General features: G+C 39.6%; 1 protein-coding gene across 1 annotated transcript; it reads left to right on the top strand.

Annotated features, from left to right (window-relative positions):
- Positions 1-13,080: 13,080 nt before the first annotated feature.
- NDUFAF4 (NADH:ubiquinone oxidoreductase complex assembly factor 4) lies at positions 13,081-19,743 on the top strand. The gene is made up of 3 exons (XM_045843186.1): positions 13,081-13,301; positions 13,801-13,904; positions 17,511-19,743. Exons 1-3 carry the CDS (start codon positions 13,166-13,168, stop codon positions 17,793-17,795), a joined length of 525 nt encoding a protein of 174 aa, XP_045699142.1. The 5' UTR covers positions 13,081-13,165; the 3' UTR covers positions 17,796-19,743.
- The last annotated feature ends 672 nt before the right edge of the window (positions 19,744-20,415 follow it).

Genomic DNA, 20,415 nt, shown 5'->3' with positions numbered 1-20,415 from the left:
AATGTAAGACAATGCATTTCTGTTGTTTAAGCCAGTTGTTGCACTTCATTATGGCAGCCCTCCCAAACTAATCCAGAATGTCAATGCACTGATTGTACAATTAAAAAAATATATTTAAAATAGAGTTGTGTTTTATTTTCTACTTATAGAGTTAACCATGTTCACTTTATAACACATATTCACATAGAATTAACCATATATAATATATAAATAATAGTAGCTTTAGTAAATAGTATTTTAAATAAACTAAGCAATTATTTATCTAGGACAGCATCTGCTTGAGAATCAAAGCTTGAGTCCCTTCTAGTTCAGGTCTCTAATTTTATCAAAAAACAGGGTGCCAAGTCTAACTGCTTCGTGGTAATCCAGATTGAAATCATGTTCCCATTGAGGATTTACCTAAAAGGCTTAAGGGATTACAAGTGAAAATGCAGGAAAGATTGAGGAATAAATCAGTAACTTCCACTAAGATACAATTGACTTAAAATAAACAAAAACTGCAAACTTGCATTTCATTGTCCACAACAAACATTTATTGAGCATGAACTGTTGGCCAATCAGCCTACGAAGCACTGTGGATACATGGAGGCAAGTGATCCCAATACTGGTCCGTGTAGTTGGGTCTTACCATGTAGTTGGGAAAGCCAGGGCAAAAGTCAAAACAATAAACACCACAAGTCAGCATACTCACACAAAATGCTGTAGAAACTGTTGCTTTTCTAAAGTACTGTTGACATTTTCTCTCATAAATGAGGGAACCAGTCTTCACTCGATCATTTAATTGTATCCTTATATATTCTCCTTTGAGTAACTTTTCTGACTTAGACATGGAAAGAGAAAAGTTTTATTTATTTTTTGCACCGTCTTTTATTGGAATGCTTCTCTTTTTTTCCCCCTAGGACAAGACGTGTTAAAAACAGGGAGGTCCTGGGTTTAGGTTTCCTCAGATGCCACTCCCCGGTGGCAAAGGAGGGAGACTCCATGGAAGGGGTGTGTTGTGGGTGCAGGAACCTGGTATAGCTCTTTACTCCCCAAGTGAGAGGTTGTTGTCACTGGGTCTAGGGAAAGTGCCGTCTCACAACAGAGTTGCAGTAACTGGCTGCTTGTGTTGTGTCTCTGAACACTGTGAACCTACCGGTAGCCCTGCTCCTGCCACTTCTCCTCTCCCACGTGTCACATGTATGGAAGAGTGCAAAGTCCCCTAAGTCTTTGAAAGATTTACCGTACATTTTCTTAATTATACAATCACAGCAGGATAACGCTGTTGACATTCTATTTCTAACTTTTAACATTTCCAAATCACAATCCCAGTCCTGCATACAGAAGGCTCAATACTTTCAATCTTCTGAATGTAATGTGCTGATGTCTTGACAATAACTTTATTTTCCTTTTCTGGTTTACTCTCTAACACTGGACTGAAAATTATTCTATGCAGTAAAAAAAAAAAACACTGGATGGCAAATCAGTATACCTGGATTTTAGTTCTGAAATAGCCTCTAACCACCTGGAGGAGCTCAGTTGTCACCCATCTCTTCTGATTTGGTTTCCTCTCAGTGTGTTCATTGTGGAGCTAGGAGATGGGAGTGCCTCAGCTCCAGAGCAACCCAGAACAAGGTGAGCAGTGTAGCAATAGATTTGCTATTTTTAAAACCGTGAGATAAGCTGGTTTGCAAAGCATAGGCCAGAATGAAAATCAAGATGAGGGTGTTTGATTTTTCTACAAAGCACTTATGACCAGCTATCAATTTTTATACATATGTGTATATTTTATTATTATCTTCACCTACCAGAATGTAAGCTCCATGAGGGCAGGGACGTTTATCTTTTTTATCAGTACTGGATCTCTATTGCCTGGCACATAGCAAACCATCAATATGTGTTTTTAATGGAATTAATGAATTTAAATATGTAAGAGAGGGCACTCCTTCCATCTTTTAAGCCATGGATTCTAAAGGCACATGACAAGTGCCGTTGACAAGTCGCAATCTTCAGTAGGCAGAATTCATTGCACTGAGACATTTGAGGCTATACACCTGTCCCCCTCACCCAGGACAGTCCAATACTGGCCGAAATTCCATTATTAGAAACTTATTCCTTGATTCAAAGTCTCTTGTCCACCAGGGATAGAGTTTTCATTATTAGCAGCTAAAGGTAAGTAATCAGATGCTTGCCTCTATAACTGCCCCCAAGTAGCAAGTTTCTGGGAAGATTTTAGTACCTGGAGAGCAGGAGACATTTACTGGTGGCAGGCCTGGCCAAGGTGTCGATGGCAGACCACACAGGATGCTCAACACTTGGAGACTATACAGGCTGAGGCAAGGGAAGGAGTGGTCAAAGCAGTCTGAGGGGGAATGTGAAGCTATAGGAAATTAACCTGGTTCTTATAATTTTCTTTCATCCTACTAGCTCTATAAAGGCTACTCTTTAGCAGAAGAATTGATAAGGTCAATCTGTGAGCATCAAGAAACTTAACAAGAAATGAGTAAAAATACTTGGGAGTTGACACCCAGGATATTAAAGCCACTGTCTAGTTTGAAGCTGTTCCTAGGAGCTGGGAGAGGTTGGAAAAAGTTTAAACATAAACTCTGGTTCACAAATCATAAACCCCAGGCTGTTGTGAACTCCCTGCTTATTAACGTGTGGCTACTCTCTTTCTTCGTTTTTGTGTCTCTTGTGAAAACTCCGTATCTCTCATCCTGCTTTTCACAAGCAAGACTTGAGGCTGCCTAGAAAGCATCAGAATAGTAAAGTGGCAACCATTTTTCTTAAAACCAAGAGTCAAAAGACATGGGATCCAGTGCAGCTAAACCTCTACTTGGCCATGTCATCTTGGGCAGGATAGTGAAGACCTCTTTTATTAGTTTGCTATGGTTGTACTACATCCCAACAAACATGGTGGCTTAAAATGACACAGATGTTTCTCACCACTGAAGAGGTCAGAAGTATAAAGTCAGTTTAACTGGGCCAGAATTAAAGTGTCTTCAGGGCCATGTTCCACCCAGAGTCTTGAGGAGAGAATCTGTTTCCTTGCCTTTTCCAGCATTCCTTGACTCATGGCCTCTTCCTCCGTCTTTAAAGCCAGCAAGGTAGCATCTTGCTTCAGGGATAACATTGCCCTTTTCTGTGTCAGCTCTTCCTCTGCCTCCCTTGTAAAGAAACTTTTGACTGCATTTAGGGTCCTCCTGGACAACCTCATCTCCAGAACCGTAGCGTATTCACACTTGCCAGTTCTCTTCTGCAGTATGAGGGACTTCCACAGACCTGGATGTCTTTGGTGTCATTATTCAGCCTACTATTCTCTAGATCTTAGTTGTCTTACCTGTCAAATTTAGGAATTTTGTTGCATGATCGACTATTCATGAATATACAAGTCTTTTTTCTCTTCTATCAATTCTGCATTAGAATATAAAAAAATTAGTCACTTGCATGCAAAGTAGAGCTATTAATTGTACATCTTGGGCACTAAGCAGAACCCTGATTTGCTGGGTAGAGGTAGGGGGCTGGCAAGGGAGAAGGGATGGGATGTTCTTGTCCATAAGAATCATATTTCTCTTGTCATCTGGCTTAACCAACCAGTTAAAAACAAAAATGGCCTTGTAGCAGGAAGTGATCCAGAAATGAGCTGGGTGAGTTCACTTTTGGCACCTGGAGATTACAGAGTCACTCTTCTGATGAACAGCAAACTCTCCAGCCTTTTAGGGGGAGAGAAGCCAGTGAGAGGGAAGCCTGTGGGCAATGAAGTGTGCAGAGAGGGTGAGACACCATTTCGACAGCTTCTCGTGCATAAAGTGTTTAACCACTGTGCTATGACTTACTGCTTAAGTTCACTGGAAACAAATAATAACAAATTACCAAATGTGAATCTATCCAAAAGTCTATAACTTTTCTCATTTATAGCTCTTTTAAAAGACTACCATTATTATGGTTATATATATTTTTAAAGATTTTATTTATTTTCAGAAAGAAGGGAAGTGAGGGAGAAAGAAAGGGAGAGAAACAATAATGTGTGGTTGCCTCTTGTGCATCCCCAACTGGAGACCTGGCCCACAACCCAGGCATGTGCCCTGACTAGGAATCGAACCAGTGATCCCACAGTTTGCAGGCCAGTGCTCAATCCACTGAGCCACACCAGCCAGGGTTATTATGGTTATATTTTAAAAGAGCAGTCCTGCCTTTGTAAGATGACCTTAGTAGAATGATAATATGTACAAGATTTGCTTCAAAGTAACTGGGGGAAATGGGAAAATGGGAAGGTATACTATACAGAAAAATTCGATTTTCCTATGAATTGATAATTAATGATACCAGGTAAAGGGTACATGGTGGTTTATTATACTAAACTATGCACATTTAATGTGTTTGAAATTTTCATAATCAAAAGAAATTTTAAAAAGGGCTGTCACTAGTTTTCTAACAAAGCTACAACACTAAAAATTTTTAAAACTCTTTCTTACTTGCATAAACATTTACAATTTCTTGCAGAAAACATTTTCAAACTTCTTTTCAAAATAAAGCTAGGTAGGAATACAAATTACTTATTTTTTGACAAAGACAGAACTCCCATATGCAGGTTTACTAAATCACACTGCTGAGATCTGTGGACAGAACTGGTATTTTTAGCTTTCTCTAGAAGCATAAATGTTATTGAGCCTGAGGCCCTGGCTTAGGGACATGTAAGCCCACAGGATCACACTGACACATTCTGAACTTATATTTCATCAAAAGCCCTTATAAAGTTAAATATACTAAGGCACATGACAATATTAAAATAGATGACTACATTTCATGTTCCAGCCTCTGAATTCCAAATTCTTCTATGTAGGTCATTGTTTATTTATCCAGCTTAAGTTGGAGATATAACTAAACAGTGTCCCTCAAAAGACCTCTTATTAAATAGATGTCCACAAGAAAATTAGATGAAAAATCTCACCTCCCACCCAGACAAAACTAACAGCCTCTTACCTGGTCTGTCTCTCTCTTCTAAACCACCTTCATGCAGCTGTCAATCATTTTTCTAAAACAGATCTGACTCTTTAACTTCCTTCAAGAGAACCTCACACATAGAGAAAGATGACCAAACTCTGCATTTTATCATTTATAGACCTTTCCCATTCTCCCTGCCTTTTTCCTCCTAATCACCTCCCTACCATCTCTGTCAAAAAAATTCCTGATGGCATGTTTTTTGATTCTTTTAACTGGTAGTAACTCTTACTGGTTCCCTTGTTTATTTATTTATTATGAGTTAAACAAAATCACTGACACATTTTTATATTTGCATGAGTCACAATTTTTCCCTTTTTGGTGGCAAAATCTTCATGTAACCTCATGCATGCTTTCCTGGAGTTCTTCTGAAATTCTGCTTCATAGTCCCTGTTTTTCTAATTTTTGAAATTAACATTAATTCTTGAGTTCTTTATGAGTTCTTATGTTGCATTTCTTGCCAAATTGTGAGGAGTACCTTCTGTAGGTAGGGCCAGGATAAAGAATTATTGTACTAATGAAATTGCTACGGACAGAACAAAATTACCTCAGTGGAATTGAACCAAAGCCATGACAAAATGCTCCTTACTGCCATAAAAAAAGCAAGACTGTAGGGATGTGGAGGGGCAGATGCAGTACAAAAGCTATGTGATGAGGGAAAAGTGAAGAGAAGAAAGGAAACAGGGAACCAAGTGACACATGGGGATGGAGAGCAAAGGATCTGGCAGGCCGGTGAATGAATGTGGTTGGAAATGTGGCTCTCTGTATGGGGGACAACGTTAGCTCCCTACATCAGAGTGGCTTTACATGTCACTCTACGCAGGTCTGTCACTCCCTTCACTATTACACTTATGGATGTATTTACCTACCCTTGTGTCAGTATTACACAGTAAGGATTTGTACTGTGTTCTGATGTCTTCTGTCCTCCATCATTGCTGTTTTTCAAAAATTAATTGCCTGTTTTTTTAATCCCACCTGAGGAAACATTTATCGAATTTTAGACAGAAAAAGAGAGAGGGAGTGAAAGATGTGCGGGAAACATCAATCTGTCAGTTGCCTCCTATATGAGCCCCAACCAGGATTCCAACCTGCAACTCTTTGGTATACAGGATGATGTTCCAACCAACTGAGCAATCTGGCCAGGGCTCAATTGCTTATTTTTTCAAATTTTCTCTTCCAGATAAACTTTAGTATCAGTTTTCATGTTTTGCTTCAAATTTCAATCAAAAGCATGTCAAATTTGTAGATTAATTTGTGGAAGAATTGACATTTTTAAACTGCACCATCATCAAGAAATCTAGTATATCTAGCCATACGTTCCTTTCACATTTTCATAAGTTTGGTGCTTTACTTAATTTGGGCTTTGCACAGTTTTGGAAGTTTATTCCAAGAGGCATAATAGTTTTTGTGACCATCATCAATAAGACTTCTTGGCCATACTGAATTCTTTTGTAAGATCTAATAGCTTTTGAATGATCCTCTTGAATATTCTAGGAGGACAGAGGTACTGAATTTGCAAAAGAATAAATCATTCTTATTTCCTTTTCTTGCTCTTTATTAGCTAGGGTGTTCAGCAAAAGGTTGAACAGGGCCAATAGGAGAGGGTGCTGACTCTACTGAGGTTGCTTCTAATATTTCACCATTTAATTTGATATTTCCTGTAATTTTTAATGTGTACTCTTTATCAAGAAAATAGTTTCATTCTATTCTTAGATGGTTAAATTTATTAGTAATTGGTGCTGAATTTAACCAAATATATTTAGTGAATATATTTAGTGAATAAATTTAAGTGATTATACAGTATTGACTGGGCTGTGTTAATTTCTGGAGCTCAGGCTCTTCCAGGCTCATGTGGGTGTTGGAAAAATTCAGTCCCTTGTGGTTGTGAGATTGAGATGCCTGTTTTTTTCTGGCTGTCCCTTGGGGGCTGCTTTCATCTCCTAAAGGCCCCTGAGGTTCCTTGCCATGTGGCGTCTTTACAGGCTCTCTGAAAGCCCCTGTAACATGGCAGCTTGTTTCATTAAGGCCAATGAGAGAATCCCACTCCTGTCTCCTTGATGTAGTATTATCTAACATAAATAATCACGAAAGTGACCATATTCTAGCCTACAATGTATTCCATGCTATATCTATGCCTTATTCTATTCTACTCAACTTAATCCTGTTCACATTTGCCACATTCTATTTGTCAGAAATAAGTTACTCACAGAGAGGAGATACATATTAAAGTGGTATACATTCTCTCTCAATTAAAATAAATTCTTTATATTTGTGATTATATTTTTTAGAAAAAATTCTAAGGGGTTTTATTTGTGCCTTTAATTTTACTTGAATTTGTCAGACAGTATATTTTAAAAGAACTGGGTTCTTTTTCTACATAATTAATATCTGATTTATCATTCAGTCCTTTAAATTTTTTGATATTATTTTTCTCGTGTTTTGACTTAAATGCTTTTATTTACCTTCAGTCTTTGTACTGTTGTAACACCTATTATTTAGTAGAAACACACACATTTTCTTCCAAAAATGCTTTGACTCATTCCACACTTTGATAATTGTTTCTTTCAATGTTTATTTCTACTTTGTACAAGGAAAATGGGAAGAGAAGGCACTGCAAGCGAGGAGTTGTGAGAGGAGCCTCCTTGCCACATTAAGGGCTATACACAGTCTTATCTACTTATGAATCTATTTTCTTGTTCCTTTCTTCCCTTCTCTTTCATTTTCCCTTTTTTTCAGTGATGTGTGCCTCTACTTCCTTCTCCCTTCCCCACTTTCCAGACAGCTACCTTCTTCTAGTCTGAGAGTTCAGAGCACTGATAAGCTCTCCCACAAATTACTTGCCTTCCCCAGGAGCACCTGCCTTTTAAAAGCAGGTACAGGCAGAGGAAAGAAGAAAACTCTCAATGCACTGAAAGATATGGGTGGACGATTGTAAAATTCTAAAGCCAGAGGGAAATAAAGGAGAAGGAAGGAGAGTAAGAAAAATGGTGGACTTTTAGTGTCTCTAAGGTGCCATAATTAGGGAAATTGTGTTGATTTGTCAAGTCAATACAAGGAAGAGTCCTTCTCAGATCCAGGTACTCCAAAGACAAGAGGGTGGGGACATAAGAAAGTGTTGGGGGCCGCCCTGCCTGGTCTCAGGAAGCTGTAACCCCCTGTGACTTAGGCTGAGTGAAAGACCTCCAGACCAGGAGCCACTAAGGTGACAAATCTTATTTCCCTGGCATGAATGCTGCCTGTTCTGTGCCGAAACCTCCTAGCTTGATCAGCTAGCCAATGACGGGTAAGATTTCCCACGGAGGGAATTGCCTAAGACAGGCATGATCACGTGGAGGCTTCTGGTTAGAGACTCAGGGTTGTGGAAATGAAGGGGTGATTGACATCAACCCCTGCCCCCTTTGGCTTTGTCAAGGCCTGAGTCTTTGTTCTTACATGTGAGAAATCCAAGTCTCCTGGCCGCCCCTGTCCTCTGCCTTTCTCAGGCCTGGGGAAATTGCAGGGGCGGTGCAGACCAGAAATGGTGGACCCCCAGGGTAATCAGGCCTGGGACATAGAATATGCAAGATCCTGTGAGATCTGTTTGCTGGAGGATGTTATTAACTTGGAATTTAAAAGCAAAGGCAGGAAACTTTTGGAACCTGTAGCCCTTTCATATGTTAAAGACCACAAACCTTGCCCAGAATCTCAGCAGGAGTTCTCTCCCCACCTTTGTAATTTGCCTACATTTTTTTATCTTTTCTGTCAGACTGTGAATCCACAAACTAAGTCTGTTTTCTCAATAAAAATCTGCTTGGGTATGGACACGGCATGCCCTCCAGGAGAGAGGGTGGCCAAAGGTGCTCCCCACATGAGGAGTGGTCCTTCTGTTCCTATTCCCCCACAGGACCTGGTTGTCTCTGTATGTTTTTCTCGTGTTTCGATGAGCATCCACAGCCGAGATGGGTACTGCTGAACAGTATCCTCTACAAGAAAGAGTACTGCCCTGTGCAGTGCTGGCAAATTAGTGTCAAATTTACTAGGAAGCTACTATGGCTCTTAGGCAAACCCTGAGGGAAAGACTGCTACTACCCAAACAAGATGGTTTTCTTCTTTCAACGTTTAGGTAGTTTCATTGGAATACAAGCTCAGTGAAGCCCAGGATGAAAACTACTGGGCATATCCCCCATCATTCTGTCTGACTTTTACAGCATGATTACAGCTACACTGGCAGATGTGAGTGTTCTGAAGATGATGACTGTGAGGGGCGGAATGACAGTTCCCCAAAGATGTTTGCCTCTAAATCCCCAGAACTTGCAGAAGGTACTTTGCAGATGTGATTACATAAGGATCCAGAGATGGGGAGCTTATTCTGGATTTATTCATGTTAGGTCCATGCAATCATAAGAGTGTTATAAGGGAAAGAGGGAGACAGAAGAGTCATAGTTTTAGAAGAAGATAGAACAATGAGATTATGCAATTACTGGTTGCCAAGAAATACTGGAAGTCTCTAGAAGCCAAAAAACAAAATGAACAAAACAAAAACAAACAAGGAATTTTCGCCTCTAGTTTCCAGGAGGGAAAACAGCTCTACTGACATTTTGATTTTAGCCTTGTAAGACCCTCAGACTTTTGACCTCCAGAAATGTAAAATAATTTTGTTCTATTTTAAGGCACTCTGTTGTGGTAATTTGTTAGCACTAGTAGGAAACTCACACCATGGCAATAGTCATAAGCGTAGCAGCCACAGAGCAGGCATCTGCGTATAACTGCTAGTTGATAATTCTGATCTATAAGACCCAGTGTTTCTCAGTATGCATACTGGATCTGCTCAAACCCTGGTATGCTTTTGTTTTCCCCCCCAAATATTCAAGGTTTAATAACCTACAACAGTGCATCACTGTATATCACTATGGAACTGGCCCAGCCTGGGAACGTTGTAAATGACCTTGTTTGGACTCACTAATTCCCTGGCCCCTGAGCTGGAGCCCAAGCCCTGGGCAGGTTCTCGCTGCCAGGATGAGTCATTCCTCTGCAAATCTGCTGAGATGCCCACTAGCAGTTTGGATTTAGTCTGTGAAATCTCTGAGAACTATCCTGGGCTCCTTGAGTCACTAGTATCCTGGGTTTAGTGACTACTATTTCTTTGGGGATACAGAATGTTGTTGAATTATATCCAAAGGAAGGGGTGCACAAAGGTAACAGTCTAGGTAGAGAGAGAATGATTGAGGAGCGGGGTGGAAATCAAGGGAGGGACTGGCTAGAGACTATTTCTGCTGCCAGTGTCAGGCAAAGACAGGTGGCATTTTGTGCTCCTGAGTTAATAGTGCTACCTAAATTCCAACCTTAGTGAGCCCAGCAATGTGATACCACTAGGTGTGCAGAGCACACAAAACAGCAAATAAAAGTCAAATTTAGCACACCACTTTTTAAAATTAAATTTGTGAAGAACATGGGTCTTACTTTACTTTCAGATATTTAGCTATTGTATCCCTTTTGCTCACCTATAGACCAGGGCCTCAGGATGTTTGGTTCTTTTTCAAACTTCTCTCTGCTCCTCTGGAAAATGAAAGCATTGCAAATGTGAAACATCATATTCTGAGCCAGGTAGCATACTAGACACTTTATTTTGTTATTGATTTTAGAGAGAGGGAGAAGGAGAGAGACACCGATTTGTTGTTCCATGTATTCATGCATTCAGTGGTTGTTTCTTGTATGTGCCCTGACCAGAGATTGAACCAACAACCGTGGTGTATCAGGATGACACTCTAGACATACTAGACACTTTAACTTTTTGAACTGTGTGAAACCCATCAAAATTACTATTACCCCAATTTTAAGGTGAGGATTATAGTTCACCAGAATTAGTGACTTTTAGCAAAGAGGGTGGTGTTCAGGAATAGAGAAATATCTAGGGTCTGGACTCCTGCTCAGGGGCCTTGCTCATCTTTGGGTTTATTTGAGATTTACCTGACATTTACTTAGTTCCTATTGTGTACCAGGCACTATGAAATGTGACAGATAAAGCAGTGAATAAAACAGACAAAAACTCCTTTTCTCATAGAATTTATATTCTGGTATATTAGCAAGATCCTGAGTTTATTTCATTTGTATCTTGAGGTTTTCAGCAATACATACCCACCATAACAATCCACTGAGATAGATGCTTAATTCTGAGCAGCATTCGAGTTGGTGACCTGACTTCAATCCTTAACATAATAAGCCCAGGGGGAGTTCTGACTTCAGACTTCCTGTTAAATTACATGTTTTGACAAGAAGAGCTGGAATTATGCCATCATGGTTCAAGTTTTAATTCCATAATGATTCTCAGAGGTGACAAGCAATAGTCCCCCTGCCCTGCCTTCTCTTCTGTTCTTTGCGGGTATGAGCAGCCATGCCAGGCCAGGACCAGGCAGAGCAGTTGGCACAGGCTGGATGTCCCATAAATGTTGAATCCAAACTCTATCTTAATGTGGGAATTCAAGGAATTCTTTCCCCACAAAAACCTACACTTCCACTTCCTGTAACTTCTGTCTAAAATTACTTTTTCAGGCTGCCAGAAATGTGGCAGATTCCCTTGAAAACAGTTTTTCACTTTTAACAGGCAATGAGTGGAATTGCTACAATAATTTTTGAAGCTCATGGACATAATGAGGCAGATGAAAATTTCTTGGCACCTGTAGAAATAATTACAAACTCCTGAGCTAAAAAAAACTGAGTTAAGAGCATGCTTGTCCCAAAGATGGAAATCTTGGAGTAGCCTGCCACCTTCAGGATAATTTACCAACTAACTCTACCAGAGAACACTGGTTCTAACCTCTATAATTCAAAACCAATCCCAGTAAAAACTCTTCATGATAATCAATGGTGGAAGCTAGGGTCCTTGTAGTACTTTTGCTATGATTAAACATATTTAATAATTGCATTAGTTTCTTTAAGTAAACTACCAGTTCTTTACTTCGATTCTTTTAAAAAAATTATTATTACTTCAAGTCAGTTACATTTACATGGACTCTTTTCTCACTTTTACCCGATCTAAAAGCAAAACAACAAGCAAAACCAACAATCAATTCATTTTGCTGAGCAGGTCTGGAAACACCAAAAACAGATCTTTGCAGCCACAGTCTGTGAAAAATATTGTAGCTTTGGAAACCCTGCTACTTCCTGTAGGTTCTTTTATAATGGATTAATGACAATATTTCTAAAGAATCTAAATAAAATTAGCAACACCGTAATCTATTCAGAAATGGGGGGGGGCGAAGAACACCACTTTTTTTTTTAATGTCTAATTGGCGTTCCTTTCATTAAGTTACACGGGGGTTTCCCTGACTTAAAAAGAAATGAGTAAGGAAGGGAAAACGGGAATGGTGCGCTGATTCAGCACTTAATACAAATTAGTATCAAAATAAAAGTATGGACAAATAATACAAATTAGTATCAAAAATAAAGAGAAAAGGACTGGCCGCATAAGTGATATGGATAAAATTAGGTCAGATGAGCTATGACAGCGGGATGTAAAAAATCAAGACAAAAGAGAACAGGGTGGCTCAGAAATGCATCAGGCAAGGGGACAGGAAAATAAAGGGCATTTAAATAAAAGTTTCAGAGGATACATATTCATCGAAAATGGGCACACCCTCATAACGCTCCTTTCACAAAAGCAGGAAAGGGCATTTTTCAAACCTTCCTTTATCCGGGTGCAATAACAGGTAGTTCCATTTTTATTGGCTCCTCTTTCGCTGCAGGGACCTTCGAAAAAACTTCAAGGTCAATATCCTAAGGACTTTCTCTACTCAGCCTGCAACTTTGGAATCACGTGGAAAGCTTCAACCAATGTCTGCCCTCACTGCAGATGAATTAAATCAGAAAGTCTGAAAGGCAGGGAACTGTTTGAAAGCGTCCCGGGTGTCTTCAAGAGTCTCCAGAGTTCAGAACCAGAGTGTGCCCGAGCCCTAAGGTCCTCCCCCTCCCTTCCGAGGCAGCCGCAGGTGGGAGCCCCTCCCTGGAGAGAGGCGCTTTGATTTACTCCAGGCGGAGAAGCGTCATGTACCCTCCTAACCGCAAGGGGGCAGACCGCGCGCATTTAGCGCTCGTTTTCCGGTGCGAGAGCGGGTCGACCCGATTTGCGCATGCTCCGTGCGTCCCGGAGGTCACCCTCGCCGGGATTCCCACGTGCGGTGTGAACCTAAGGGCATCATGTTGTGAGAAGATGGGGGCTGCGGTGACTCGCGCAATCAGGAATGTCAATCTGGAGAACCGGGCGGAACGGGAAATCAGCAAGATGAAGCCCTCTCCCGCTCCCAGGCACCCCACCACCAAGAGCCACCTGCGAGATCAGATGAGCAGTAAGTGGTGCTCGGGCCCTGCTCACGGGCTTCTTGTGTGGGCAGTACCGCGGGGGTGGACGTTGGTACAGTGACCGGGTTGACAGGACTCGGCCGCAGTGGTTCGGGTCCAGCCAACCAGCCGGTGGCATTGAGCCAGCCCCCTTGGGCCAGCTATTTAGTCGGCGGCTCCCCTTGCTTCCTTGTTCCGGAGGTGAGGACCGGTGAACACACCCGCTGCCTCAGTCCTCGCGGGTTTTTTGTCTTTCACGTACGGCCTCTTGGTAGGGGGAATCACTTTCAGAAGGACTTACGTGCAACGGAAGTTGTCCCCGGGTGTCTTCACAGACCAATGGACACCGAGCCTGACCTAGCACTTGGGTTTCCTTTAAAACATTTTTCATACTGTCCAAGTGGTGGTTTCTTAACAAAAAATTAAAAGTGACTGGCGTGTGTTAAGTGTTTAGGATCTCAAAGGGAACTTTGCTTTGCTTTTAATATTGTGACAATCTTTCTTTAGGCAATCCAGATATCAAGAAAGAAGTTGATAGAAAAGATGACAGACTGCTGTCATTGCTGAAAGATGTCTATGTTGATTCCAAAGATCCTGTGTCTTCTGTACAGGTAATGTGTGTTTTAATTAAGTAAATAATTTATCCTTTTTGGACTCCAGGATAATTATCAGAAAAGTGTGTAGACAGCGTGAGGAGCTCTGCAAGTGTAAAGTGTCCGTGTAGTTGTGACCAGAATACAGTGCATTGCCAGAGTTTAAGTCCAGTGGTCTAAGCACGACACACATGCCTTGGTTCATTGGTTATTTACTGAAATTCTAAAGGACTTGTGAAAGTACTGATTGAATGCAACTGTATGAATTATTTTATATTATTTCAGAACTTAGGGGATTTGATAAGGTACTTCTAGTGGTTCTCATTTGAATGACCAAAGGAGAGCTTTAAAACTATTCTTACTCTTCAGTGTATTGAAATATGTTCTAACCTCAGGGGTTCCTTTAGTGTTGTATTGGTGGTATTTGGGTTTTTTAATTGGTTTCTTAAGGATATGTTCAGATGGGATATGTAAAAGGATACATCGAGAGCAGGAACCTCTATGTAAATCCATATATAAATGCCAGGCATAAATGCGTTGTATATAGTAATGAACAAAATCTCGTCCTTGTTCTCACAGTGCTTATGGCATTGTGAGGGACATAGGCATTAAGCAGATGAGCAACCATATTACATAATTACTGATATGTCTGTGAGGGAGAAATATAGGCACAGTGAGTGTATCAGGAGGACCTGTTTGAAATTGGAGGATCCCGGTGGTTTCTGAGGAAGTGATATTTGAGCTCAGGCCTGAAGGATGAGTGGGAGTTAACCCATAAGTTTGTGGGTGCAGGAAGGTTCTAAGTAAGGAGAAGAGTTTGATTAAAGGAGAGTCAAGTGCCTGTGACAACTTCCAAATTTCTTTCCATTATAAAATTCTCTGGTTCTCACTCTCTGGATAGGCAATATGCTCTACAGGTACAGTTATTAGTATAATTTTGACAGAGAAGAGAATAAAACTCATGTAAAATAAAGGGTTTCAAGTATTACATGTAATAGTTACTGGGTTTAGTTATCACCAGATGCCCACATAAAAAAAGATAATAGGAGTTGATGTTCATGTTCTATTATTTTTAGGCAGTTGACTAATATTTCCAAGTGTTGTTTTTCTCATGTGCACTAAACCATGCATTTGAAAAGTGGCTCTTGGGGAGCAAAAAATATGTAATGCTTTTTGCATATAAATCATATATAGACACAGTACATAAAGAGATATACAGTGGTATTAAAATTTAAAGGCATTATTAGGAAAGTCTAAACAGGCTCATGGGGGAGTGATTTATAAAAAGGTTGAGGTACCTATTTATGTTCTTTGTCCCTTTTTTTCTTTTTGGCAGTTCATTTGTGATGCCTCTAGACATTGGTGACTGCGCCTACCATATGTCAAATAATTATTTTTTATCTGATTTTTTAACTTATTGTCATTCAAAAGTCTGTGAAATAACACCTTTTTGTCCTTTGTGCTTTACGAAGCCTGGGCTCACTCTAACATAAAAACAGTATTCTGAATTTTTTCCTAGTGCTTTTATGACTGTATGTTTTATGTCAAAATTTTCTTTGCCATTAAGTACAGTGATGTGTGAAGATTTTTTTTAGTTGAATGGTCCATTGTCTAAACAAAATTTATTGAATAACCCAGTCCTTTTCTCACTCCTTTAAAATACTAGTACATACACATACTAGTCTGTTTATGGATTTCAGTTTTATTTATTTTTCTATTTCTATATTAGAATCATACTTTATAAATTTACAGAGCTTTGTAGTGTATCTTGATATGCGTTAGACCTTTTCTCTCTCTTTAAAAGTTTCTTAGCCCTTGTCACACATTTTTTTTCCAGATAAACTTGAGACAAAGTGTCAGGTTCTTTAATAAGTTGTACTTGGATTTTGAGTGTAATTGAAATGGATCTACATGGGAGCTTTCACTTTTGGAAAGTGAAATTGGGAAGAGTGTTTCAGGCCGTAGTTATTATACAAAAATAGGAGATCATATCACACCTTTGGAGTAGGGTCAGAGTTCAGCACAGTGAGGGGGAAGTGTGAGGGATGAATTTGGGAGAAATGAGGTGGGGTGGGGGTGATAGGAGCCAGAGCATGGAGGTCCTTTTTGTCTTGATAAGGAATTTGGGTTTTATCCTGTGAGGAAGGGAAGTCATTGAAGAGTCTTGTGGAAAAGTGACTTGAGATTTGCTTCATAATAGGGACTGTTTTGAGAATGGGCTGGGAGAGAACAAAATGTGTCTTATCCAGTGAAAGGACACTAGTAAGAGGCTTTTGTAGTAGTTTCTTCTAGAGATGTTGGCGTGGACTAAGGTGATTTAGTAATGGGGAGAGAGGTGAATGGCTTCCAGAGGGACCTTGGAGGCAGTATCAATAGGATTTTGTCCCTGATTGGACATTATGAGTGAGGGAGAGGGAGGTGTCAGTGTAACAGGACATGGGAGAAGTTTTGGGTTTCAGAATGGGATATGGGAAGTGGGTGGTGTTGAGATAGAGAATATGGGGATAGAATTGGGTTTTCAGAGGAAAGGGATAACTTTAGTTTTAAATGTGTTGATTTTGAGGTACTTGTAGATTAAGTAGAGATGCCCATTCGGTGTTTGGGAGTTTGAGTCTGACAGTAAGGAGAAAGGTACGGGTTTGCGATCACCTTTGGAAGTAATTTGGGTAGTGATGGAAAGTGCAGGTGTGGTGTGGACTTACTTGGGAAGAGTGATCGAGTACAGGGTGACAGGAGGGCCTGGGCCACAACTTGGAGCACACCGACCTTTAAGGAGCAGCTGCAGGGAAAGAGCCCACGAGCTAACGACGAAGGGACCACTGGAGAGACGGGTGGAACACTGGGAGAAGGGTGGCACTGAAACCGGGTGTCAGATGCTACAGTGACTTCAGATGAAGCCTGAAAAGTGCCTTCTGGACTAACATCTAATCTTCTGGATTAAGTGTCACCAAAATCATTATGTTTTAGAGCTTAACTAAAAAGAAGGAAGTGTTGGTTTGGGGGTGTTTTCAGAAGGCAACTGGAGTGTTGTTATATTTTGACCAAACAGCAGCATTAGGCAGGGTGGGGTGAAAGGACAAGGGCATGATGATTAGCAGAACTAGGTAACAGGAATGAAATGCAGCTTGGATGGGGCAGGCAGATAGAAAGGTGGGTGTGCATAGAATGTTTCATTTGTATTTGCTTGAGTATTAGAAGCATTTGTTTATTTTCTCTCAAGAGGCAAAATCTCTAGCAGCATTTAAATTTATTCACAGCATTTAGAGGCATTGGATATAAAATGGCAAACTAGGAAACAGAATGGAGATGATAAGGCCGCATCAGAGCTCTGCCCTTTTGAAGCAGTCTTGATCTAATCAAGTTATTGCTCTGTTAATATACAAGTGAAATGATGTGAGTAGGTGGTATACATTTGAGTGTTATTTTCTAGAATTACCTTAATTTCTTAATGATTGACCTATAGTTATTTAATGGCAGTGTGGCCAGAATGCCATTATAATGAGAAAACGTGTTTTGGAGAAGCAGGTATTGTATGTATTGTAGATTTGAGAAGCATGCTGTAGATGTCAAATCTTTTCTCTCATCTTGAAAGCCTTTTTGTTTGTTTTCATTTTTTGATACTAGGTAGAAGATGCTGGAACACTTCAAGAGCCAAAGGAGTTCCGATTGCCGAAAGGCCATCACTTTGACATAAATATTGAGAACATTCCCAAAGGCAAAATTTCCACTGTAGAGGCACTGACACTTCTCAACAATCATAAACTTTATCCAGATACATGGACTGCTGAGAAAATAGCAGAAGAATACCATTTAGGACAAAAAGATGTAAATTCTCTTCTCAAATATTTTGTTACTTTTGAAGTCCAAGTCTTCCCTCCTGGAGACAAGAAAGCAATACAGTCAAAATGAAGGAAATCGAGTTCTTTTTCCTATGTACTCCCTGTCCCCATGCCCTGTTTATTTTCTCATTGTTAGCATGTTAAATTATATACATTACCAAGTGTTTAAAGCTTCCTCCTTGTGAGAGCATCCTATTTATTGAGCTTTGCCGCATTTTCAGGACTATTGATAAAAATAAATTTTGTTTTCAACTTTAATTTGGTTTAGGCATGTGTTCGTATGTAGTATCAGCATGACTAAATAGCATTTGTATAAATTTATTACAAATAAGAGTTAATGTGTTATTTTAAGCACATCATATCATCAGCTTTTAAATTGGTCATATGACCTCTTAGGAAAGGCCCTGAATCCCTCATTTAACCTTTAAAGTTCCATCTTCCAATTCAGGTGGTCAGTGTATTTTCCGTGTGGGTAGTGAAAGTAAGGGCTTTCCTGTCTCCCAAGACCAGTGTTTGCTTTTTGGGGACAGGGAGGCTTGACAGTGAGGTAGAGCAGCAACTGAAAGCAGATAGGAGGCTGCATACAAAATACATAGAAAATACATTTTTACTACTACTCTGGGGATACAGATCAGTAAGGTCTTTTGTTGTTTTGAAATAACAAAACAGTTATAAAAAATAACCATTATAAAAAAGCATTATTTGGTGTTTACAAAATTTTAGGAAATCTCTATTTTGGCAAACATGTAACTCCAAAAGCTTTCAGAGAGGCAGGCAGAAATGGAAGCTATCTGAAAAGTTAACTTTTCTCCAGACTTAATATAAAAATATAAGAAACTTTTACAGAATGGTTAAATCAAAGAATCACAATGAATAAAATTTGGTGGCCAGCTATACAGGGTCTGGCAGAAGTAAGGCTTGCTTGAGTGTGCTTGGTGGGACAATATGGATGTAATAATTTATAGTTTTAATTTCAACATTTCACCTACAATGTCATGTGGTATGCTTGAGTGTGACACGTTGCAGAATTACAAGCTTATGATTTCCTAATACAAGATTTTGTAATAAAAAGGGGCTTTACTTGTGCTGGACCCTGTATATACTTTCTAATTTAAATGCTGATTGAAAAAAGAAAAAACAGCAAGTAGAAGTAAAAAATGTGACATTGGAAGGCACTTGGGAAGTTGTTGCTTCATTTAATAAATGTACGAGGACACCAAATACCAGAACCAGGGTCCTGAGCAGAATTGTGTGTTTAATTCTGTCATACTAACTAACTGAGATCTTGGATGGATTGTGTAACCTCTTCGAGATGGACTTTTTTGTATAAGTGATTGTAATGCTGCCTTACTTAACTGTGAGGGTTGCTGTGGAGATAAAATAATAAAAGACAACAAGTATGATTTTTCTTTTTGCAATTGAAAGTGGAGGCCTGAGGAAATTTTATGACCTATTTTAAGATTATTCTGTAGTTTATGAAATAGGCTTAGAGTTTAGGTTTGCAAAATCCTAGTGTCAGAAGCGTATCTCAAAAGAGCAGAAGGTGTGGGTTGTAGGAACTTTGGGGAATGTGGTTAGAAAAATTTCAGGTTATCACTGCCTTTCTGAGGAAAGATAGACATCATTACTTCCCAGGAGGTCCCCTGGAAATGGGGTGGAAGATGCTGAGGCATTCAGCATGATGATGGAATTAGGCATGTTTAATACTGAGAAGAGCAAAATTGAGATAGGAAATCTTTAAGCTTGTTTTCAAATGCAGTTTCATTATATGAATATACCTAGTTTGTATTTAGTTCAAAACAGTTATTTTAAAGAAAAAAAACGCAATATAAAATTGCATTTTAAAACTCTGGAAAATCAATCATTAAAACTGTCCTTTATCAAATAAAGATCAATACTTGAATCACTAATAGTGCTATTTCTGAGCCATTTTCCCTATTCAAATCTCTGCTGTGAGTAGACAGCTGTAAAGGTGGCTGTTATATGGTGTCACAAAATAAAGTACTTTCTATATCATTCATTGGCCTATTACTGCTTTTTATTACATATAGGGGAGCACTTGGGAAGTAGCAGTGTCACAGAAAGCGTGGAGTTAGAAAACCTGTGTGGTCTCGGCATCACCACCAGCCATGTGAGCTTGGTAATGCACTTAACTGTAAGGCAGGTAATAATTGCTAACAAAACCAGTTATGGGGCTAAGCACCAATCTGGGTACTTTACGAGTATTAGTTTGCTGAATATTTAGCACACATCTGAGGATAAGTACTGTTAACCACAGTTTAGAGGAAAAATGGAAGCATGAAAATCAAAAGTAACTTCAAAGATTACATAGTGTTGGAACCTAGATTTAAGCCCTAGGGCAGTGATTTTCAACCTTTTTCATCTCACGGCACACATAAACTACCAACATTTTGCATTACACCAAAAAAATACATTTTTTCCCAATCTGACCAAAAATAAGTATAATTTTGATTTATTAAAAAAATAATTACCTCCCTGGCTGGCGTAGTTCAGTGGGTTAAGTGCGGGCTGTGAACCAAAGTGTCGCAGGTTCGATTCCCAGTCAGGGTACATGCCTGGGTTGCAGGCCATGACCCCCAGCAACCGCACATTGATGTTTTTCTCTCTCCCTCCCTTCCCTCTCTAAAAATAACTAAAATCTTTTAAAAAATAAAAAAAATAATTACCTA

The sequence above is a fragment of the Phyllostomus hastatus genome, unplaced genomic scaffold, assembly GCF_019186645.2.
Source record: "Phyllostomus hastatus isolate PE091 unplaced genomic scaffold, TTU_PhHast_1.1 phas_contig_40, whole genome shotgun sequence".
Taxonomy (NCBI): Eukaryota; Metazoa; Chordata; class Mammalia; order Chiroptera; family Phyllostomidae; genus Phyllostomus; species Phyllostomus hastatus.
Note: the sequence above shows the minus strand (reverse complement) of the source record. Positions and strands in the feature narration are given on the sequence as shown.